The sequence below is a fragment of the Odontesthes bonariensis genome, chromosome 14 (genome assembly GCF_027942865.1).
Source record: "Odontesthes bonariensis isolate fOdoBon6 chromosome 14, fOdoBon6.hap1, whole genome shotgun sequence".
NCBI lineage: Eukaryota > Metazoa > Chordata > Actinopteri > Atheriniformes > Atherinopsidae > Odontesthes > Odontesthes bonariensis.
Window position 1 is genome coordinate 24749855 of NC_134519.1, and position 25481 is coordinate 24775335.

At 41.0% G+C, this 25481-nt stretch overlaps 1 protein-coding gene across 1 annotated transcript; it reads left to right on the forward strand.

Annotated features, from left to right (window-relative positions):
• The first annotated feature begins 5396 nt into the window (after window positions 1-5396).
• Window positions 5397-19559, forward strand: klhl20 (kelch-like family member 20). The gene is made up of 14 exons (XM_075483724.1): window positions 5397-5505; window positions 7422-7485; window positions 9884-10141; window positions 10268-10376; window positions 11171-11377; window positions 13004-13162; window positions 13281-13375; window positions 13588-13703; window positions 13899-14082; window positions 14175-14318; window positions 14437-14570; window positions 14787-14995; window positions 15136-15242; window positions 16158-19559. Exons 2-14 carry the CDS (start codon window positions 7463-7465, stop codon window positions 16240-16242), a joined length of 1830 nt encoding a protein of 609 aa, XP_075339839.1. The 5' UTR covers window positions 5397-5505; window positions 7422-7462; the 3' UTR covers window positions 16243-19559.
• Window positions 19560-25481: the final 5922 nt, after the last annotated feature.

Consider the following 25481-nt stretch of genomic DNA (forward strand, 5'->3'; position numbering starts at 1 on the left):
ATGTGTGGGCAGGCACATTCTTAATAAAAAGTACACTTGTTAAGTATTTGTCAGGGGACTTACCATTCTGCAGGATGTTCTTATATTTCACTTTGACCTGCTGCCATGTCCGTTTTGGCCCAGTCATGTTAAATCTACACACACAAAAACACACGCACACACACAATGAAACAGTGGAGGAGCATGGAGTTACATTTAGATAGTTTCACTCACATGCAGTTAATTTCAACTTATTCATAATCAAAGTAGGCTACAAATATCTTTTCAAATATCGTCACCTTCCTAAAATAATCGCATAAGTAATTTTTTCAGGTTTTTCAGGAAACACAAAAAACTCCCCCCAAAAGTTAAATTAGGCTATAGCATAAAATAATAGTTTCAGTCAGTAAGTATGTATCAAAGGATGCTTGACATAAGAACACTTATTGTTTTTCATAAAAACTAAGATTAAATAAATGACTTAGGCATTTTTTGGACCACAAAAAATGACTTGGGCGATTATTTTAGGAAGGTGACGATATGTTAATTAACATTTTATTTGGATTGTAGCCTAATTGTGATAGTTTCAGCGGAGTGGTGAGTGTGTATTTGTGCACTACTTACGCATTCAGGCGGTCAGCAATGGTTTGCCATGCTTGCTCCCTTTGTTTTTTTAATGTGGCAGTATTTCCTTTTTGTTTTATTTTCTCCTTCACCTCTTCATATGCTTCCATTAATAGTTCTTGCTCCGCTGGGGAGAAATACGCTGCTCTTGTTGCCATGGTGAATCAGTGAATCTATGATCGATCATGGTGTCTATTTAAGCTAGCCGTGTGCAGCACTTATCCGGGATCGGTTTCACCTGGCTTAATGAATCCGTGTCTGCTCATCCTGGCTTGGCCTTTGTGCAACCAACTAAGCCTGGGCGCCCATGTTTTGGATTCCTTGAACCTGGCTAAGTAATTCATCCTGGATGTCTAAATCCTACTTTTGTGCAACGGGCCCCAGATCACAACCTTGTTTTTCTCTGTTCAGCATATAAACCCCTTGTCCAGAGACTACCTGTCACAAAAAGGACTGTTAGAAAGTGGTCACCGGAAGCTGAAGAAGCCTTACAGGGTTGTTTTGATGCAACCGATTGGATTTCTCTTTGTAAGCCACATGGAGAGGACATTAATGCCATGACTGAGTGTGTGACTGACTATATAAACTTCTGTGTGGACAACACCATCCCCACCAGAACAGTGAGATGCTTCCCTAATAACAAACCCTGGATCACTAGTGAGCTAAAGGAACTATTGAACAAGAAAAAAAGAGCCTTTAGGGAGCGAGACAGGGAGTTACTGAGGAGTATACAGAAGCAGCTCAAAGTCAAGATCAGAGAGAGCAAGGAGGTGTATAGAAAGAAGCTTGAGAGTAAACTGCAGAGGAACAATATCAGAGATGTGTGGTCAGGAATGAAGAAGATCACAGGCCTCAAGCAGAGGGAGGATCGGCTGGATGGAAGTCTGGACAGAGCAAATGAGCTGAACACATTCTTCAACAGATTCAGTTCAGGAACAAGCTCACCATCCTCCCCTCCTGTTCCCAGCCAAAGAGACATCCCACCCTCCTCTGACCCACAGCTTTCCTGTAACAGCTCCACCTCAGTCATGGATTCTTCTGCTTCCACTAGTTTGTCTTCAACCAAATCAGGAGATGCTATCATACACCTGCTTCAACAATCCCACTGTCATCTGGACAAAGCAGGCAGCACTGTGAGGATCATGTTCTTTGATTTCTCCAGTGCATTTAACACAATTCAGCCTGATCTGCTTCGTCTGAAACTCCAGAAGACTCAGGTGGAGGCCTCAACAATCACCTGGATTAATGACTACCTGACAAACAGACCACAGTTTGTCAGACTGAAGAATTGTGTGTCTAACCAGGTGATCAGCAGCACAGGAGCACCACAGGGGACTGTACTCTCACCATTCCTTTTCACTCTGTACACTTCAGACTTCCAGTACAAGTCAGACTCCTGTCATCTACAGAAATATTCAGATGACTCTGCAGTTGTCGGGTGTATCAGAGATGGACAAGAAGCTGAGTACAGAGAGCTGGTGGACCGCTTTGTGGCATGGTGTGGCAACAATCATCTCATCTTGAATGTTAACAAAACAAAGGAGATGATTGTAGATTTCAGGAGAAACAGGGTCAGATCAAACCCTGTTTCCATCATGGGAGAAGAAGTGGAGGTGGTTGAGGAATATAAATACCTTGGTGTTCATCTGGACAACAGACTGGACTGGAGACACAACAGTGAAGCCATCTACAAGAAAGGACAGAGCAGACTGTACTTCTTGAGGAAGCTAAGGTCCTTCAAGGTTTGCAACAAGATGTTGCAGATATTCTACAAGTCTGTTGTTGAGAGCGTCATTTCCTCTTGCGTCATCTGTTGGGGCAGCAGCATCAGAACCAGGGACCTAAAAAGACTCAACAACCTGATAAGGAAGGCTGGTTCTGTTCTGGGGACGACTGTGGAACCTCTGGAGACAATAATGCAAAGAAGGATTTTGCATAAAATCAAGAGAATTATGGACAACCCTGAACATCCTCTCTATGAGACTGTTATCAGAAAACAGAGTCTCTTCAGTCAAAGGCTTCTTCAGTTTGGATGCAAAACGGACCGCTACAGGAAATCTTTCCTGCCCACAGCCATCAGCATCTATAATAACTCCTTGATTTAATTGAGTTACATCAACATTTAATTTCCCTCTGGGATAAATAAAGTATTTTTGAATTGAATTGAATTTGAATTGAAGCTGCCCACATTTTACTTAGATCATCTATAAGCCTTGTAAGTGCCTTGTAAGTGCAATCTGCCTGTAACAGGCAGTATGATTGCCCTGAGAACTTTTTTAAAGACGTACACTGATATTTCTAATCTTGATATAAACTTGATAAGTGACTATTTTTGTGCTGCAGATTAGTAAAACAATCTTTTAATCTGTGATCCCCAAAAAAGCATCAAATTTGCTAGAAGTTTTACTTCCTTTTTCCAGAAAGCCCAGTACCAACTCGAAAAGAAAGTGTGGAAAATGGTATTTTTCAAGAGCCATTTTATGTATTTTTCTTCTAACTTTTTACCTGGATTATGACTGGATAATCCAATTTTGATGATCTTGCTATCAACATTTATGGTATGAAAGATCCAATCTAATTTAAGTCTAACTTTGTAAATTGTGAAGACAGAAGCCAATTAATTGGAAAATTAGTGTTCGGTACTGGATTTGATATATCTTGCAAAGTACTAGATGTAAACAGCATGGTGCCATGTTTTTTTTCTTTTTCTACAAGTAGAAATCCTCAAATGCTCTAAAGTGATCACATACTGATTTCACCAGGACATAATTCATGTTCTTTTTTTAATGTGCAGCGTAGTTTCATCTTGCCACTGAAAGCAATAGTAGCACAGATAGAGGGAAATTTCAACCTGAAAAAAGCAATAAAGCTAAAAAAGACATGCAGTATATGTTTTAATTTTGATCTTCATAATTCCAACACTAATATTTGTAGAGCTCTTTTCAAACAAATTTAATGTAGCCCAAAGCGCTTTACAGGTTAAGATTCACAGAACGATTCATTCTAACGTGAGATGGTGAGCCCAAACATACAGGCAGTGACAGAAAAACAGTAAAAGATATAAAAGGAGAGAGCCTAGCAACAGATGGCGTGACCACCGCAGAGGCCTGAACTCGACGTCGGAGATATGTGGGATGATAAGAGGGGAAAGCAAAATAGCCTATATGTAGAGATCTGTGGTAAGATTTCCAAGATGCTGAATAACCTGCCTGACAGGTACCTTGAGAAGCAAGTTGGAGGATCGTTTTAAATTCCATGTCAAACTCACGGGTTTCCGCAACCTCTCTTTCACTGAGACTACTTAAGAGAGCTCTTTGGGTTTTGCATGATGACACGATACTCAAAGAGAACAACAGACCCTACAAACCAGAGATCTAGATAAAACATTTTCCATCTGTCAACAGGAACGCTTCAGTCATTGGTATCTGGGAACTCTGATCACATTTAAATGTGCTTTCATTCACGTGACATTTAATGTGTTTTTTATTTTTATTTTAATTGAAGCTATGAAAATCACCACAAAATAGGTGTGCTTTGTTAATAACCTTTATCCTCATAACCTGCATCTTGCTATTTTTCATAACAGTAAGTTGACTAACTAACAAAGACACTGATCTGCAGCTAATTTGATAACCTGTGAAATTTTTAAGTGGCTTTCTAAAATCAGATAAATTCCACCTTTTCAAATTTGAGAATCTTTTGCGTCTAATCCAGAAATTATAAACGGGAAATCTTAAAGTTTTTTTGATATCTGATAACATGTCTGTACTTTAGAAAAAAATGACCATAGACATTTCTTACTAGAGTAGACTTTTATGTTTTATACTTTTAACTGAATGATCATTTAACTATCCGTCATAACAATATACAGATGTGTGTGGTATGTTAGAAATTTATTCCAAATCCCACAATGTAATGTTTTGCTGTAATTTTCATTTACTGCCTACTTTAGAGTAAAGTGATTTTTATACTGCATGTCCATGAAATTAAACAAACTCTCTTGGGTACGAATGACATTGCAATCCATGTGACCCAAAGTGAAATTATTGTTTATTATTATTTCTTTACATTTTAAAGTTCAAAATTATAGTGTCATCTTATTAATATGAGTAAAATCTGAAAATGTCCATGACCTTTATATTACTGCCACAAAGTTTTAACTTTGAAAAACAGTTCAACTTCTCATGAAGCTTACAGTGCTACTTAGTAAGCAAGATTTAGCAGGAAACTCACAGGCACAAGCAGGTGAACTATGGCTGATTTAAGTGAACAAGCCTCTGATGATTAGATCAAACTCACCTGAGTGTCATCGAAACTCTGCTTAGGTGAAAGGATACAACTCAAGTAATCTAACCTTTTGAACAGGGATTTAACGTGATCATTAGGCTACCATTAATCTACGTCAGGAAGCACCAAGCATACTAAGCTGTAATAGCTGAACTAGAAATATAAAGGAATAGCAGAATGAAGGCACATAAAAATGCATAAATAAATGCAAAAATATTATTTTAACACCTTCATTGTAAACTAAAGGGGTGCAGTGCACTCTAGTGGTTAGCCAGCGCAAACAGATATGACGACAGCCTCTCCAGAAGGGAGACTTTACTATGTGATATACAGCAGAGCATTCTTGAACATTTTTTTCTTCTCCAAATACTGGTCTTCAACTTCAAAACATGTATATTATGTTTTATATGCAGATTTGGTATTGTTTGTCAAATGGGCCGTATGCAATGACGTCATCTCATGGTTTTATTTTGAAAACGTGCTATCCGGAAGTTGCACTTGGCATTTGGCATGCGCGCATTACTAAGGAAGAACTCCAGCGTTTTTCAACGGTTGAAAATTGTAAACACTAGCAACCAGGGAAACTTCTCTGTGTCGTGGGGATGGAAATATAAGGTAAAACCTGTCTAGAACAGGACTGCTTCTTTTTTTCGCATAGTTGTCGGTGTTCACTCTGTTAAATCGTACAATTTGATGTTAATTGAACTAACGTTAGCATCCAGTGTAACCAATCAGTGATTTCTGATCAGATGCTGAAATAGAAACTCAAACGGGTACAGGACAGGGGCTGGACGTGTGGACTAAGTTATAAATTAACTGACTTCTTTGTTGTTGTAATTCGTTTTCTGTAACGCTTTCATGTCATAGGGCTAGCCGGTGAACTCTCCACCACAGCACTATCTGTCGCCCTTAGCATTCCCAGGTAAATTCTCATTACCACGAGAAGTTAGCTAACATCAGTCAGCAAGTGCTACCTCGTTGAATTGAGTTATCTGCAAGTAAAATTTGGCAAAAAAAAGAGCCCTATAAACAAACACTTTTGTGTCATAGCTATCCACAAACTCTTTTCACATATTACTGGAAACCGTAGTCATTAGCATGCTAACTAGCCGACTACGCAGGACAGGCTAACAACTAAGAGTTAGCCTGTCTTAGCTAGGCTACGTATATGTTGACGGCAGTTAGTGCTATTTAGGGTTACATTAAGTTATGGGATAAACACGGGGGATGTTTTGACGTAAATCGGTATCTGGCTTACTCTTTTAAAGAATATGAATTTTGATTTCCTGTCTTCCCATTGATCTATTGACATGAAGTCGCTATCAAAGTCTCCTCTGATCAAGCTATTTACACACACATCTAGACAATTGGCATATCACGTTGTGAATATGTTTATTCACCCAATTTCACAATAATACAGCAACAGCATCTATATTAAACCTGAGTGCTGCACTTCTAAGAACCAGTTTATCAGGCACCCCTGCTAAGTTTGTTGTTTTTATTACCTCTTAATAAATATGGTATGTTACTATATGGATACCCTAATTCTGCTAAAACAGCTCCTTTCCATTCAGGCTTTAAGTGGGGTCAGGGAAATTTGCACCTCATCCTTTGGGTCCCGTGGATTTCTTCCTGTGGGCCCTCCACTGATGGACCTTTTTCTGGTGCTTAATGATAACAATAGCAATAAATAATAATTATAACCTATGTGTTTATTATTTAAGTGGAGTTAGTGTTTTTTCATATTGTATTAAAGCAATACTATGTAACATTTCTACCTTAAAATAATAGCTTGAAAAAAAATTGTGCTGCTAGAATGAGTTTTAATATTACGATTGGCCTGTCTCCTATGCCCTTCGGGGGTCTGAGTTGGAAAAACTGCGCTATGTAACTTTGCTGGAGCGGCCCGGTAGCTGAGCGGAAGTACTTCGACTTGCTTTCTGGCACACCTACCGCAAAAACAAATAGACCCCTCTCACGCTCCCAGGTACATTTGATTACTCTTACCTTCTCGGTCGACATAGCTTGCACCTTCTGACTCCTCGCCGGTTCGTCAACAAACGTGAAACGTGAAAGCGAAAGGGTGTTGTATTTACGACAGTGTAACCGTACATTACCTCCAAGCCTGTAGGGGGAGCTCCATAATGGGCTTTTTGAGAAGTTACATTGTATTGCTTTAATAAAGGAGAAGAGCTGCAGAATTTCCTTTCAATAGATGGACTACAAAATGTCACCACAGCTAAGATGACTCCCTAGATGTTCACCAGAGTTAACCAAACGCCTGCCAGTGTCAACAAAATACATGCACTTCAAACTTTACAAAGGCAGAGGTTATTGCAGTGTTATGTGATCTTTTTTTGTTGAGAGAAATTACCACAAATCCATTATGGTAGGTTGCAGGAATTAAGCTTGCCACAAACTACAACGATCAAAGAAAAAGCTGCTGGCTTGTCCTCGCAAGAGGCGTGTTGTGTGAATTTGTGAGAGGACAAATTGGGAAAAAAGAGTGGTTTATTTTGTTGTCTTCACAGGTGAACTTGAAGGTGTTGGACCATACTTTGCTCTTCAGTGCATGGACGCAAAACTAATGCGCAGGTAGGTGTATTGTTAAGCTACGAAGTATAAGCGCTGCAGAGGTTTCTAATAAAACCTATAGATGCTGGCCGATTATGGCTATTGATAGTAAAGAAATCACGGAATATTAGTTTGCTAATTGAAGTTATTTATTTAATCGCCAATGCAATTTGCGTGATTCCTTTGACAGAGTCCCACTGTGCATACTTTTTCATTAAGACTGCGACTGCATGCTGAAAAGGCCCGTGCATGTTCAAAGTAGCATGTATATGTTCAACCTTTTACTGACTGTTTGTTTATGAAAAAGCTTCAGGGAGCTCTTTTACGCTTTACACCAACATGCTAAACTGTAACAGATTAATGAGCATGTCCGACAGAAGCGGAACGATACCCTGTCGTGGCAAAAAGGATCACGAGTGAGATGAAAGGCTCCCCATGGCTAAGTGGCATCCGTCCTTTTAAGACTCGGCATAAGCTTTTCAAAAGGCAGACACGTGCTTCAGTGTAGAGATTGATTAAGGGAAAAAGGTTAGTTTACCTGCAACTCTCCTCTAACTTCAAACCACAAGAGGACTGTGGTAATCTGACCTTTGCCAATCTGATCGAGTGGCTATGACATGTGGAGTTCCTCAGGGGTCAGTTCTTGGACCCCTTCTGTTCACTCTATACATGCTGCCTCTGGGTCAAATTCTGAAGAACTCTAAAGTCAACTACCACAGCTATGTAGATGACACACAGATATATCTCGCACTGTCTCTAGATGACTGCAGTCCTATAGTCATTGTGCGACTGCTTAGAGCAAGTCAAAAAGTGGATGAACCAAAATTTCCTTCAGTTAAATCAAGAAAAAACTGAGGTCATTGTGTTTGGCAACAAAGAGAAGAGGTTTGCTGTCAGTAAACATCTTGAGTCACTGTCTCTAGAAACTAAAGACCAAGTCCGGAACCTCGGCGTGCTGATAGACTCAGACCTGACCTTCAACAACCATATCAAATCAGTCAACAAATCAGCCTTTTATCAACTTAAGAACATATCCAGAATTAAGGGTTTCATGTCCCAAACAGATCAGGAGAAGCTGATTCATCCTTTCATCTCCAGCAGACTTGACTACTGTAATGGTCTTCTGACTGGACTCCCCCAAAAGAGTCTCAAACAGCTGCAGCTCATTCAGAACGCTGCAGCCCGAGTTTTAACCAGAACAAAGAGATCAGATCACATCACCCCAGTTCTCAAGTCTTTACATTGGCTCCCGGTCAGATACAGAATAGATTTTAAAGTTCTGCTGCTCGTCTACAAATCACGGAATGGTTTAGGTCCAGAATACATGAATGACATGCTAGCAGAGTATAAACCCAGTAGAGCTCTGAGATCTGCTGACTCAGGTCAGATAGTGGAGCCCAGAGTTCAAACTAGACACGGTGAAGCAGCTTTTAGCTGTTATGCTGCACACAACTGGAACAAACTACCAGCAGAACTGGAATCAGCCACAACTGTAAGCACTTTTAAATCCAGGTTAAAAACATTTCTCTTTCGGTGTGCTTATGGTTGAGTTTATATTTTTCTTTTTCCCCTCTTCTTTGATTGCTTTAATTTTTGTTCTATTTTTTCTTTTTTTCTTTAAATTGCTTGTTTTTATGCTGCTTTATGCTGTTCTTTAAAATGCCTTGTCTGGATATTTATTCACCGGATTCAAGCTAAACGGAATTCGACTACTCAGATTTGGAAACTGAAACTAAGTCCAAGACCACTTTAAGAAGCAATTTATGTTCAAAATTATTTGTGGGATGTCTGATGCGTACCCATAATGCTGGTGACACCTGTTGAAATGGATGTGTTCAAGTATCTGGTGCTGTGAACATGATCCGAAGTGAGTCCCAGCACCAAAGTTGTCCTCCTTGCGTCTGCAGGTCAGTGACCCCACTATATTTGGTTCAGCTGAGTGCAGTCCAAGTTTGTGCATTGGCAGTAGGCTGGTGTCATACGTCGACATAGTATCGCCATACATTCTTGTATAATTTTTAGAGCCTTTCAAGAGCATTGATGTCGAATCAAATATGTTTCTAAATTCTATTTTGTGGTGACTGTATTTGAGCTCAAGTCATCTATTCATTTTCAGCTGCATTAAGTTATAGTTGACATCTGATTGCCTGCTATTTACTCTTTATATTGTCTGGGAAACTTTCAGGCCAGGACAAACGGTTAGCGTTTGACTTGGACGATACAATATCTTACCATTCATGGAACTCATTTGGATTTAGGGTGATCTGTTGTCTATAATGGGTTACACAATAGCTATCGCAATTTAACTTTTAAAATCTTGCACTTCCCCTTAAATTTTTAGAACAAAGTTAGTTGTTTTTATTGTCAAGTTGAAACCATGCATGTATGTACTAATTCACTGATTGTTGATTATGTGAAGGGCCACCAGCGCACGTCAGGACGCCACTGGAATGGACATCACCAGCCGCTGTACTCTGGGGGACCCCAACAAGCTCCCTGAAGGGGTCCCCCAGCCAGCACGCATGCCATATGTGTCAGACAAACACCCGCGGCAGACCCTGGAAGTGATCAACCTGCTGAGAAAGCATCGGGAGCTTTGTGATGTGGTGCTGGTGGTGGGCGCCAAAAAGATTTATGCGCATCGTGTGATCCTGTCCGCCTGCAGTCCCTACTTCAGGTACGAAATCACACTCTGATACGAAGAAAATTCTTGGTGTCAATCTGCAATATCCATTCATCAAGAGTTGGCTGTGAGAATGTTGTGTTTTGTAATTAAGAATCTTAATTTTGGTGGTGTCCTCAGGGCAATGTTTACCGGAGAGCTGGCAGAGAGCAGGCAGACTGAAGTTGTTATCCGTGACATTGATGAAAGAGCCATGGAGCTGCTCATTGACTTTGCCTATACCTCACAGGTGAGAATAGTTGCATTCTGCTTGGATACGCAAGCATGTGCACCAGAAGCATGGAGGTGAACAAAAGCTAAAAATCAGCTTAATATCTATTAGAAAGGAGGAACATGGTCGCTGCCTTTGGTCCCACTGAACGAGGCTCAACATACGAGGCTATTTCAGTTACGAGGGATAGTTTTTATTTCAGTGAAGAAGGTAGGAGGGAGCACTCCTTCACAAGGTCTGACCTGAACAAAGTGTTTACTCCTCTCTTCTGAGTGTGTTTTAAATCCATTTAATAATTTCCTCACATAAAGTCTTCTTTTTATGTTAGACTTGGATAACGATGCCTACCTCCTATAAACTCTTTTTCATTCTAGTGGAGTGTTTTTTTTTTTATAGTTTTCTTTTAAAAAGGTTTTAGTTGACCATGGCAAAGATCCTTTGATCGTCCGCTATTGTCGTTCACTACAAATGTCGAGGCTTTGGTTTGCCAAGTGGGTTTAGATCAGTTCACTAATATCTGATTAGCTTAACTTCACAAACAAATCTAAAGCAAAAGAGCCAATCGAGTGAGAGCAAACTGGGGTCACTCCTGGAGAAAATAACAAGATTAGATCAGCTGCAACTGTGGCTAGAGTAAGAAACTCAAAAGGTTTGAAGACAGAGATACAACCCATGGGATTTTTAGCGCGTCGTGATGGAGATGCTGTGACAGACGGCCACTCTTGCTTAAACTCCTTATCGGTAGCGGCTTTATGTCAAGGCCATAACAATTTGTACATGCATCTCATCCGCTGATCTCGCCCCTCCCGTAGGTAACTGTAGAGGAGGGGAATGTCCAGACTCTGCTCCCCGCAGCCTGCCTTCTCCAACTGGCTGAGATCCAAGAGGCCTGCTGCGAGTTCCTCAAGAGGCAGTTGGATCCATCCAACTGTCTGGGCATCAGGGCCTTCGCTGACACACACTCGTGCCGGGAGCTGCTTCGGATTGCAGACAAGTTCACACAGCACAATTTTCAGGAGGTAAGGATGTAGATGCAGAACAGGGGGGCAAGGTTACCTTCACCTGTGCTATTTTTCATAGAAAGAGGTGTGTAGCTTTCTGTCTATTCCGCCACGATGCTCGCAGAGCCGTGCCTCCAGTTTTTTATCGTAGTGTTTGTTGTGCCGTCGTTTTTCTGCGAAAACAATGTGGAAAAACTCCAGGACAGTCTGCAATGACATCCATCCCGCGTACGTGCAACTTACTGCTTCTTATTGAAATTGCACGTCTAATATAATCAACAAAAAAAAACTAGTGGCACACACTCGCACTTCAGTTTGGTTTCTGGCATATGTGCCCTTTACTGTTTGCAGATCCCTTTTCCAGGCTTCAAGATGCGCGCTGATTGTAACCTATACGGTTGTTTGTGCGCGAGTGCTACAGTTTAACAAGCAATAATCGGAATATTTCTGTTTGCTTGCGAACTTCGGAAGGATACACACGACTCGATGGTCTCGTGAGAAGAGAAAAAGTGACAATGTGACATTTAGAGGAGTTTCACAGCTTCCCGGCACATCGATTTTCAGATTGTATACAGTCGAGGTAAGGCAGAAATGCTCTGTTCTTTGAGTGCAACAGTTCATTTACTGTGTTGGCTATAATTGTTTTTATTTTCTCTCCCAAGAATTCAGGAGTTCACTGTAAAATGCGCGTGTCTTGTTGATCCTTTTGTATTAAAGGGATAGTTTGCCTCTTGACATGAAGCTGTATGACATCCCATACTAGCAATATTATTTATGAACATTGACTTACCCCCTGCTGCGTACTATGAGCCGAGTTCCAGCCTTGTTTTGGCGTTGACAACAGTAGTCCTGCTAGTTTTGCTTTATTTAAAAAATAAAGCGTTTTGCTTCTCAAAACAATATGCGTTCAAAAGAGTAATACGTTTGCAGCACAAACGAACATCGCAACACTTTCTGTGGTAATGAGGGAAAAATTTGAAGTCATGGTTATAAAATGTTCAGCATTGACTTGTCACAGAAATGATGCTTCTTTTTCTTCTTTAAAAAAAAAAAAAAGTTAAATGTTAGGATGGTGCCCATGGATGTGAAAAGGGGGAAAAAGGTTTTCAGCCCGTTTAGTCCTGTTTTCAGCATGCCTCGTGCATTGTGACACAGTGTGACAAACAAGGTGATGCAATGGTTGGAAAACAAATGAACGCAGAATGGCTGAACCTTCTTTTTCCAATTAACCGTCAATGTTCGTAGAAACTGAGACGTGTCCTATTGTAACTGTTTAGTCCCGGTTATTTTTTTAAACGGGTCGCCCGGAGCAGCGGCAGATAATGGATGGATGGATTTTTTTAAACATTCTCAACTAGACCTGAGTTTCTTCCTTCTGCCTCTCACGAAGCAGGACTGTAGAGCCGACATTATAAACTATAAACACCCGTGTGCATCCTGTCAGTATTTCTGCTTTGGTGTCTGTTTTTTTTTTTTTTTTTTTTTTTTTTTTTTTGTTAACAGGTTAATGTACACTACTTTCATAATTTCATAAAAAAAATTTCAGTAAAGGCTGTTTTAACCTTTAGAAAAATCTCCTACCGAAACAGTTCTCACTGACTGATTCATACGTGACTCCATCTCTGTTTGATGGTGTTGTCATAGGTAATGGAAAGCGAGGAGTTCATGCTGCTGCCTGCCAACCAGCTGATCGACATCATCTCCAGCGACGAGCTCAATGTTCGGAGTGAAGAGCAGGTTTTCAACGCCGTCATGGCCTGGGTCAAATACAGCATCCAGGAACGCAGACCCCAGCTTCCACAGGTTTGTCGATGGGTTTCGTCTTTTGGGTTTTTTTTTTTTCATACGGGGCCACATGTGGCATTCTCGAGTGTCAATGCTTTGCCTCATAGTCCTGACATGTGAAATCTGTGTTCTGAAGGTGCTGCAGCATGTCCGCTTGCCACTGCTGAGCCCAAAGTTCCTGGTGGGCACCGTTGGCTCCGATCCTCTCATCAAAAGTGATGAAGAGTGCAGGTGGGTGGTGTTTTTTTTTTTCTTCTTTTTTTTTTTTAAGTAGAAGAAGTTGTCGGCCATTCAGATATTGCTTGTGGGGAAAATGGTGCTGTTGCACACCTTTAGTCCAGAGGTTTTCTGTTGTCGTTAACGCAAATTTAAATTTTTCTTTAAAAAGAAAAATATCTTTGTATGTATTTTCTGATCTATGCTCTTTTTGCCTGTTGTTTTAGGGACCTGGTTGATGAAGCTAAGAATTACCTGCTGCTACCTCAGGAGCGGCCACTGATGCAGGGCCCCAGAACCCGGCCGAGAAAACCCATCCGTTGTGGAGAGGTTCTTTTTGCAGGTCAGTGCCTTCAAGCCCAGAAAAGTAAAAGCCACTTTTTTTTTTCTCTCTTTTTTTTTTTTCTTAAAGCTTTATTCGAGGTTTCAGAGCACTGTGTGTACCTCACCGCAAATTAGTAAGTTAATGCCGCACGTTCATGTTTCCGTCCAAATTTGATTCCGAGCCCTCCTCTCTTCTTGCTGCCTTGTTGTACAGTTGGTGGTTGGTGCAGCGGAGATGCCATTTCTAGCGTTGAACGATACGATCCACAGACCAATGAGTGGCGCATGGTTGCGTCGATGAGTAAACGGCGCTGTGGGGTTGGCGTGAGCGTCCTGGATGACTTGCTGTATGCGGTGGGAGGTCACGACGGCTCATCTTATCTCAACTCTGTGGAAAGGTTCCGACAATAGCTCAATGTCTCATTTAGGCAGAATCAATCCCATTGAACTTTTTTTCCCCCTGACATTCCTATGTTTTTCACATATTCAGATACGATCCTAAGACTAACCAGTGGAGCAGTGATGTGGCCCCCACCAGCACCTGTCGTACCAGTGTGGGTGTTGCTGTGCTGGGTGGATATCTGTATGCAGTCGGGGGACAAGACGGGGTTTCCTGTCTCAATATTGTTGAAAGGTATCACTCGGAGTTCTTGTGTGCATGATGATAATTTTGTTCAATTTTCTGTGTCCTTTCTTTACTATCCCTTTGTCAGATCTTTATGTAATAGCATGCCAACATTTCATGTTCCCAGATACGATCCTAAGGAGAACAAATGGACTCGTGTGGCCTCCATGAGCACCAGGCGACTGGGTGTCGCTGTCGCTGTACTGGGAGGATTTCTTTACGCTGTTGGAGGGTCTGATGGAACGTCCCCATTAAATACAGGTATTGTAATGAATCACGCACAATGAAAGAAATGAACCTTGTGACAAGAAAGACTAAAACAAATAAGAGTAAACATTTTTATATCCATCGCCAAGCTAAAGACCGTCTCCCCCTTTCAGCTGTCACACTATAACGTGGATCACTGTCAAAATGTTTGTTCTTTTTCCTCTTTCTCTATTTATTTTTTTTTTTTTTCAATCTTTCTCTTGTTTTCAGTGGAACGCTACAATCCTCAAGAAAACCGCTGGCACACCGTCTCTCCCATGGGAACCAGGAGAAAGCACCTCGGCTGCGCGGTCTACCAGGACATGATTTACTCTGTTGGAGGGAGAGACGACACCACGGAGCTGAGCAGCGCCGAGCGATACAACCCCAGGACCAACCAGTGGTCCCCTGTGGTTGCCATGACATCGAGACGGAGTGGGGTGAGTTTGTTTGGGTCTCGGAACAGAACTACACCGCATTTAACTTTTTATACTTGAATACATGTTTATTTTTTATGCTCATCCTAAATTATGCACTCTGTGTGAGATGCAGCTATAATTGTGTCGGTGTGTGTCTGCAGGTGGGCTTGGCTGTAGTGAATGGTCAGTTAATGGCAGTAGGAGGCTTTGATGGGACAACGTATCTAAAAACAATAGAAGTCTACGACCCGGACGCCAACACGTGGAGGTAAATGTGACTCTATAATAACATGACATACAAAACACACAAACTAAATTGGTCTTCCATATAAAACTTACATTCAGTGAGCAAAATGAACTTTTTGAATCCTCCATCAATTACTCTGTCTTCTTGAGTCTCATATACGTGAATTTCTTTAGGCTTGGTTGATATTTACGAGTCATCCTGAAGAAGACACGATTTAAAAAAAATAAATAAATAAATGTAATACATTGATCAATTAGCTCAAACAAAGATCTGTTATCAGACCAGATAGCAGAGGATGGATGATGTCAGCGTAGTTTAAAAAAAAAAAAAAAAGTATTATTAGTTTACTGTTGATTTAAAAAGAATAAAAGATTCCTGCCAGTGAGTCAGAAAGTCTCGTGAGATTTCCTCGAACAGAACATTTGCACACATTTGGCTCCTGGCAGGTGTTCATTTAGACTGAAATGAGCACCTGCCAGGAGCACATCTGTTGAATGAATACCGTAGCTGTGCCACTTTAATTTAGCTTTTAGGAATAGTGAAATTTGAGCATAGCTTTTAATAAGAAAGAGAACACTATTAGGTTTGTTAAAATTATAAAAATGCTTGTTATCGGCCCAAAGAAACTCGGGGACAAACTTCTGAAGTTTATGATCTCCTAGTCAGCCAGTAGGGGTGTGGTGTGTAGGGGCATGTTGATGCTGGTGCACTTGTATGAAAAGTGCAGTGTATAGCTGCCCTAAGTCAACTTGACTTTAAGGCAAGGTTAAACTAGCCCTGACAGCAGCTCCCAAAAATAAAATAAATGTCTTTCTCAACATGTAATGTCTTTAACTGGCTGCCATGTTTTCTGTGCTTCAGCCGTTCTTACCTTCGAGCATGTTCTGTGTTTGCCCCTTTCCGTCCTCATCATTTGCATTTTCCCGCTTTTCCTAGGTTATACGGAGGAATGAACTACCGCCGGTTAGGCGGAGGGGTGGGCGTCATCAAAATGACTCACTGTGAATCCCACATATGGTAGCGTCCACCTCCTGGTCCTCTCTCTGCTCACACTTTCACTTCTCATCATGTCGCAGTGGATGCTTCTTTGGATGGGGGTGGGGTGGCAAACCAAAACAGAAGGACAAAGTTTTGAACTCGAGTTCATCCTCAACCCCACCCCACTTAAAGGCCGTTGACTTTACCGTGGTCGTCTTCGCTGACTGAACGTGGTTGCCATGACGTGCACCGGGAGTCTCCAAAGCCTCATTTAGCTTCCCAGTTTGGCGAAAACACTCTGTGAACTCAAGGTTTCCATCGCCCAAGTCTCTGTCTTCATTTGAATTGGCCCGTGTGACAGCGGGAGCTCACCGTGACCGTTATTGCTACTGGGGGACATGATCTTGCCATCCAGGTTAAAAGTAGCTTAGAAGTTTGAAAAGCATCAGTTCACTTGAAGAAGGCTGAGAGAGCATATCACTTATTGCTTTTAACGACGGCCACCAAAACGCTCTCCAAGAGACACGACAGTGAATATGGACTGTCGGAAGGAAATCTGTCTCATGTTTACATTTGGCTTTGAATCGTACATCTCAACTGTGGCTGATGACTCATTAAGACCTAATGCAACATATGGGCACGCCGGTTTTCCACGTTAAGATGGCAGCTCAAGTCTTAATGGGCTCGGCCTCCAAGCTTTGTGTGTAATATTAAACAGTCGAGCATTTTTTCTTCTGAAGGCATCTGCATGTAACGCTCGACCAACCAGAGGAAAACCAGGATTCATTTCACCATAAATGGCCACCATGGTGATGGTTTGCTGTACAATGATGGGTTCCTGAACGCTGAATGGGACTGCAGCTGTTTGAAGATTTGAATTCAGACTGCGCAGTTTGGGAAAGGCTCTTTACCCTTCAGAGAAAAAAAAGAAAACCGAAATCATCATCCAGCCCTGTCGATGCTGAATCATTAAGACAGAAGTGTGTTGATACCATCTGCATCGCTACCTGCCCCCACCACCCAACAATTCTTCCTTTTATGTGACTCTGTTTGAGAAGATGCCCCCCACCCCCCCCTTTCTGTTTCTCCCCATTTGTTCCAAAAGTTGTCCCCTGGATACGGCTGTTGGAAAGGCAGACAGCGTTTGATGATCCAATAGAACATCGGTCATCTGAAGCATTCTGAGGCCTCAAGTTTCTTGTACTGTATGTGTATGTGTGTGTGTGTGTGTGTGTGTGTGGTAAATCGCTGCCAGCTTTACCTTGAAAGTCAAATATTTATTTAACGCATAGTGCTGGCAGTTTGTTACCATTGGGAAACCAAAAGACCAAAACCAGAGAACGGAACACTAACGTGTTGTTGTTAGCCCGTTGTCAGCAGTAGAATACGCTTGGTGCGAGCATCGATGGCCGCAGCACATTGTAAGTAGGACTGAGTAAAGATCATTAGTTCACGTTAAAGACGGTTCGTGTCACCTGATTCAATAGTGTGGCTCACATGCGTGTATTTAGTATTGTTTGGAGAATAGTGTAACAGGTGAATAAGAACCCTTGAAAGTCTGATCCACGTCTTCATCGGCCCTTTGGGGAATTTATTGACGGCCTCATCTGATTTGTCTGGTAGAAAACAAGGACTGCAGTGCAGTACGTTTAGCCTCACTGTAAAAATGTGGTGAATATTTTTATTTGACAACTGCGCCGCTGTTCAGGCTGTTATTTGATCCTCCTGGGTGACAGATTAACCTTGATGGTGGCACCATCGCTAAGGGTCTCGCGGATTCCAAATTGATCCGCTAATCCCCTGTTACGAGGGCTGCTGTTTTGTCGCTGAACAGGTGGAGAGTTCGACCGGCCGGCTGTTGCACTCTAAAGTCTTCAGAGAGGAAAAAAAAAAAAGCTGCCAGAAGCGTATTGCCAAATGAAGTTGAAAAGCACGGATAGCATTAATATGATATCTGCTTGTGTTATGGTCGGTGATGTGATATTTGATACACAGGTTCCACGCTCTGCTCTCACAGTCCCCCGTCCTTGTTTTTTGTTCTGCCATCACACTGTGCAATGGCACCACCTGCTGGAGGATGATTACAGTGCACTCATTAAAAAAAAAGAAAGAAAAGAAAGGTGACATGTGGTCCCTGATCATCCAACTCTCCTCAATGTGAAACACACGGTTTGAGGAGATGGTCAAATTTGTTTGAATGATTTATTTTTCTTTTTTTTTCTTTCAGAAGTTATTGCACTGTGATTGGAAATGTATTTTAGATTTTTTTTATTATTTTTTTTTTTTAATCTCTCTTTTTTGTTTGTTATTTTTATGTTTCCAGATAGATGGGGACTTAAATCAATGTCAGTTTGGAAATCATATATTTCAGGCCTTATAGTCTTGATGCTGCTCAGAGAGGGGTTTTGTTTCCTATATCACAGTTTCGTCACTGCTCTTCACTTTAAATACATCGCTGACACGAAGACCTTCAGATGTTACACAGGCATGTTTTCTACTTTATTTTGACCACAATTTTAGCAAGAAGGACCTAACCTGAATGTGTGCGCTAATGTTCGGGGGTATGTCAGGGTGGTGACTTGGCAGGGGGTTAGTTCTTTGTGCTGTAATGTGGGGGTTGGATTTCAAGTGGCACTTTTTTCTCTGACTGTCCTTTCTGTGTGCAAGCCTCGACTTTAGAAATGAATGTTGATGCTCCCTTGAATTTCTGAATCTGAACATTCTTGTGTTTTTTTGTTTTTTGTTTTTTTTCCCCTCTCGTTTTTGACATTGAGGAGAGGCTTTGTGACATGTCACATGTATACTGCTTCTGATATATGTTCTCCTTCAAATTGCTAAGGAAAAAGTGAAGCTGTTTGGCCAGTGCCTGCTGCTTAAACTATCGTAGGAATTTGTTGCTATTTTCACTGCAGCAGAACTACAAAGAAATGCCGTTCAGTTTGAGCGCCCGCATGCAGTTTGTAAATGGAATGCTGAGACCAAAGTAGTAACAATCGGATAGCTTTTCTGTGAGATACACATTTACCACGGGTCACACTGTTTACGGTGGTTTTGGGTTTTAATCCACTCTCTCTGCAGCTGTATTTGGTTCATAAACTGAATGGCATTTCCTCTTTATCACATGAGCTACGAATGATGCATCGACATTGTCAGCCAGCCTGTGGTTTCTATCTAGATTTCTCATCTTGAGTAGCCCCTGCGCAGCCATCCTACACCTCACTTTTACGTGGGTATAATCACAAGTGTTTTGTTTCGAAGGGCTCTCCTCTCAGATGTGATCACCTCTCAGAGCAGCTCTGCACTCGCCATGTTCACTATGACAATAAATTGATTTCCCCTGGGGAAAAAAATCCTGTGAAATCTTTTGATGTTTTAATGTAGAAGTGAACTCGTTTCCTCTTCCTCTCCTCTTTTGTATTCGATCAAACACTTTCTGTATTGAGTATTCTTGCTTAGCACCTTTTGAAATGAGCCTGAGAAAAGAAAAGTGTTTTTAAAGCTTTTTCATTTAAGCGGATTATAGGAATATGGTCTGCTTTTGTTGTTCATAAATGCATTTCACAGCAAGAAACCACCACGTAGTGCCGAGGTGAAGCACACAGGAGACAGACTATGATGCAAAAAGTACACTGCTGTATTTTTTTGTTCTTTTTCCTTCCTTCCCCTCTCCTTTGTCTCCTTCGACCTCTGCTGAGACAGACAGATCTTGAACAAATGTCAAATTTCTCCCATTTAGCTGAAATATGCCACTTTTTTTGTCAGAATGTTCAGGAGATTGTTATCTTGAGTTAAATGGAGCCAATATTTGCCTTGGTAAGAGAAGCAATTGAGATTCAGAAGGGAGGGGGGGGGGGGGGGGCAAGACACGAAGAATGCTAAATTTAAAGTAAATTTCCTTACTTAAAAAGTATTGTAGTACATTTGGGCGGTGAACAACTTACAGATTGTTGCTACAGTAGAATCTAATGTTAATATTACTGGAACGTCAATGTAACTTTAACCCCTTCAGACCCTGCGTCCATTGGAATGGACATGACATATTTCTGTCTCTAAACCAATAAATACCCTGTAATTTAATGATGCCAGCAGTGCATGTTACTGACTGGATCCTGATTATCCAATCACAATCATTTCATGACATTGAGCAAGCTCTGAGAGAGTGACAGACATCAGACAAGACAAGCATGGCTGAGCGACTGCAGAGAGGGAACAGTAAGTGTCCATTTTCAATCAAAAATATCAATTTATGTTCATGCTGGCCAAATAAATTTGCTCTCAGTATAATTGTAACAGTTACAAGTGATAATATTTGAAGTTATTTTGAATATATCTAATTTCATTAATTCATAGGATTTTTTTTCAAAGTCTGATGTCCATTGCAATGGACATCAGCAGTTGGGCGGGTTCAGCTAACACTCAAATGTTTAGTGTCAGTATATAAAGAAACAACATACCTGTAAGTTTTTCATTTTCATAGTTTACTATGGGGAAAAACTGATTTTTCAGGTAATCTTATCTGCAGTCACACATCTATTGTGATCATGTGCATGTTCAGATTGCATAATTTCTTTATCTTCTTGCAGGCTCCAGGTTTTACTGGTGATGACCTCACTGCTGTTCCCTACCTACTCTGCGATACACCATCAAGTTCATGTGCATGTCAAAAACTGTACACAGACTCAAAACCATGCAAACATCCAGTTCCAGATGTTTAGGTCATACCTGATTGGTTACTATGTGAAAAAATACTATTAAAAACATGAGTTACCAAAAATGTGTTTTTTGCACTTTGTTTTTATGTTGCAGAGGAGTCAGAATTTTTTGCTCTGCCAAAAAAATGCAGGTCTGTTAAGGACATTGTTTTACAGAGCAGAGAGGAACAGATGCAAAGTCGCCTTCTTTTGGGAAACCTGCTGAAACAGATGATGCATCATCTCATTTGATACATCTTGGGATCCCCCATGGAGGAGCTTTTTTACCTGGAGACCTTTGGGGATTGACATTCAGGAGGCTGCACTTGTGGCTACTTCTGCACTGACTTCCTGTCTCTCCCTCTGAAGTTGCTGCTTGGTGGAAAATAAGCTGCATGTCGCACCGAGATGTACCTGCAGTGTATTTGATCAGAGAACCCACGGTTCCAGAAGCTTCGTACATTTGATTCTTTCATGCTCGTCTTCTTGGCATTTTGAGGTGGTTGTGCTGTGGTTACAGCTTTCTCCTCCTGCCTTCGATTAGCAGAGATCAGAGAAGCTCGAGCATCGGATAACTTTACAAGCTCTAAAGTTGATGCCAAAAGGAAGATTCAGATGGACGGTAATTAGAAAAAGGACATGTAGATTAAATAACAACATTAAAAGAGCTCTTGTACCATCAGATTTTCTTTCTTCTAAAAGGAAAAGCTTACCGTCTCTCCTCTTACTGGAGTTGAACTCATTTTCTCTGAAATACCAGAGGAAACTGAACTATGCATTATAGAATGTACAGTAACTGTACAGCTTCGAAGTCTTTCAGCCTTTCTTCACACTTGCTTTAAATGAAAACAACACATTTTTTCACACATTTGTGCAAAAGAATTTATGACCTTACACATAAAATAAATAAAAAAAGAGAATATGTGTTTGAAAATGTTTAAATTTTTTTTTTAGCCCTTTGGACTATTGTTGCTTGGGTGACCAAAGATATTTTGTGCCCAACAAAATGAAATGTAAGTAAATCCAGTCGGTTTCGGGGCAAATACTGTTGGACACAACCAGGACACCGCGGCTAAATATCAGCCACTGCCATCTGTTTAGGTCCTGTTTCTTGACGGGCCGAATGCAGCTGACAAGCTGAACATCGCCCAATATGGATGTTAGACTGATGAATCTGTGCAGTTCGAGATATTGGTTATTCAAGGTTTCCTGAGAGGGAAAATGATCGAAGTTGGTGATTGGTGTCCTGGATGCTGATCTATTTACCCAACAGTATTCATATATCTAACTGCTATGTTGATCAGTTTTGTTTTATCCTCAAATTCAAAGTAAAAACTCACTGTTGCTGCAAGGAAGTCAGATTACGTTAAAGCCTGACGTTGAAATGAACTTGTTTAAGGCACTACCTGGACATATTGTATTTTCAGTATTGGAGTTAACAAAAAAAAAAAAAGGCAGTTGGAGGAGGTTGTCATCAAAGAACCATCCACCTTTACTTTGTACTGACACAGATAAACGAAAAAAAAAAAGGTCCTGGTTATAAGGAGTGAACAGTGAAATGGCAGCAGGGGTCTCTGCTCTGTACATAACTGAAGGCACTTTGGACAGAAACCTGACACAAAAAAAACTTATCTAATTAAAGGAAAATGCACACACATCACTGCCCGTTGCTTTGCCCTCTTTTTTTAAATTTTTTATCTTTTTAGTGCTGCTGATTTCTCTGTCCCATCTTTCTCCTTGTATCGTCTTCATAAACGTACTCTGAGCCAGAGGCTGTGGGCTATTCTTCACTGAGCAATCTCCTGCTCGGTGTGTGCCTCCCAGAAGATTCATCTTTCCTCCTAAATATACGCTAAGCTATGAAACCTTTGCTCCGGGCAAATCTCCAATCTGAAATGAACATATATTGGTTTGTGCAACTGGAACTTGCCGCTGTTCCCTTGTGTATATTCAGAATATATGTTTGTGCCACTGGGTTTTTTTTTTCCCCGGCATTCTTGCTGGCATTTCTAACCTAAACAATGATTCAGAATTACAACCATGCTCCCTGCTCTGTCCTGTGTCTGACCAGCTCCCCCACAGAGAGTAGTAGAACAAAAGATTAACTGGTAGGGCGGGAGGGCTTGTGTTTATTCATTAAGCGGTTTTTATAGGTTATCTAACTGCAACATCACTCACTTCTTGCTCTGGTTTCTGCTCTTTGGAAAACATTGTATATGACTTTTGTGAGAGAAATTGTAAATGCGGTAACCAGTGAACCAAATTCAGTTGAACTTTTTATTACTATTATTTATTCATATATTCTTAACTTTTTCAAAAGTTTGGTCAGTGCAATATATACAGTCTTTGAATAGAACTGGGTTGCACACGTGGCTGGAGTTGGCTACACATCACCAGCTTCCCTAAAACAAGAGGCAACATAAAACTCAACCGTCCCGGGATATGTCAGACTCTACAGTGACCCTGTGGATAAAACCTTCTAAAAGAAAGACGGGGTGTGATTTCCCAGTCTTTCAGCTTCTCTCCATTTTGCTAATTAATACATGTATGAATGTTGCATTAGTTATTGTCCCTGTCTCCCAATGACAGAATGGTGGCATTCAGATTTTATGAATATGGTTTGAAACAACATGACTGGATCACCTGTATGAAAATGAGTTTTAAATCTACACGGACAGCGAGCCAACGAGAGATCTGTGAAATGACCCTTAATGTTAAAAATTGGGTTCTCATTAAGGTCTGGGAATCTCTACACCCTCGCCGTGTTTGCTGATATCAAAGTAAAAGTTGAAAGTGTGGGTCTGTTTGCTTTCTTTTGTTCTATTCCACACAGAGTCGATGGAAATTATACAAGCTGGTCTCGGCTCTTCTCCAAAACATCAAGGTCAGTGGGAGATGGGTGCCGATTATCCTGAAATACTGATTATGGAGTCCCCTGTCCTCGGGGGTTTGGAGACTGACTTCTGCTAATTGGTCTGGGTCAGCGTTGATGAGAAGAGAGAAAAAAGGTACTCCCTCTGAGGGGTCCAAGTTTAGTGAGAAAATTCTCACTGAGTCGATGAAAATTGAAAACACACGAGGCATGCTTAAAAACTGTTTCAACCCCTCCTGGTTAAAGTTATAGTTAAAGCTGCCGTGTCTAAGCGCATCATCACACTGACTGTCACATTATTTTAAATACAGAAATACAGATTTTCCTTGTATGATCTCTTTTTTTTTTTATAGCCACAACCACTAACGCCCTCAGGCCAAGGACCGGATTCAAGTCCCTCATCCCCTCAGTTGTTCACTCAGAGTTTTTTTTTGACACGCTGTAAACAATGATATGGAACACCTCACCTTGGGGCACTCTGCCAACTCACAGGCATCTTGATTAGCTGTCTACTTTGAGGTGCTAGGCTGAGGTAAGTGGTAAATACCAAGCCAGCGAAGATGTTGAAGAAGAAAACGAATAACAGGGCATGTTGATGATTCTGCAGTTTTTACCTCTTATTTTGATTTTTCAGACGTAAAAGGGACAAAAACAGCAACGGCCAATAAAGTATTTCACAGGGGGTTCTCACTTTGTATCATATGTGATTTTAACTGGTAGAATTGTGATGGATACCTGTTATAGCCTGCAGTGCTTCAGTGTTATTGCAGTAAGATACCTTGACAGTGTAAAGATGCACAAAAACAATCATTTACTTCTTGAAAATAAATCACGGGAGCTTAAAGTGTTTTGGTCAAAATGTGACTTATCAGGATGTGAAAATAGGTCTTTCTAAAGATCGGTTTTGCATATTTCTGGTATACTGAACTTTAGACTTAGTGCCTGTGGAGTGGAGCCACAGAGAAAGCAGAGAGGCATACAAACGGAAGAAAAAGAGAGCAGCAAAATAACAGTAGAGACTGACACTGAGCAGAAATTAAACAAGTGAACGTGATGATGATGAGTCATTGTTTTGGCTTATGTTAGCAACCAGCTAAAATGTGTTGCTATGTTCTAAAAATATTCAACTGTTCCAACCTCAGTTGGAACTCTTCTGTGAATGGTAAATGACATTTCTGACATGCCGATGCGTTTATCAAATTTCAGTCTTTATAATGCGAGAGTGATCAAGAATGGTTGTTTGCCTCCATGACTCCAGCCCTGAGACAGACTGAAGACCTGTCTAAGGTGTGCCCTGCCTCTCGCTGTGTAACAGCTGAAATATACTCCAGCCCCCCCCCCCCCCCCCCCCCAAAGGACCCTGAACAGGTTTGAGCAGGTATAGAAAATTAATTATTGAAGAAGGTGGGAATACTCTGCTGTGAGACAACCTACTTTGGAGCTTTGTTATCAAAGACGCAGAGAGCAAACAAAGCACGTTTAGACTTTGTGACCAGTCTGATCCCAAGCTTACAGAGAGAGCTCTTCCTGGGCTCAGCATATGAAGAAACCTCAATAATCTCTGATTCCCAGAACAAAGTTGAATCAAGTCTTCCAATATGGCTGAGGATGAGAGAACGCATTCAGTATCACAACTTAAATCACATTTTCTTTCTATGGTAAACAAAAGACAAGCTCTTCAAATCAGTCAGACACAAACACACACACACAACCATTACA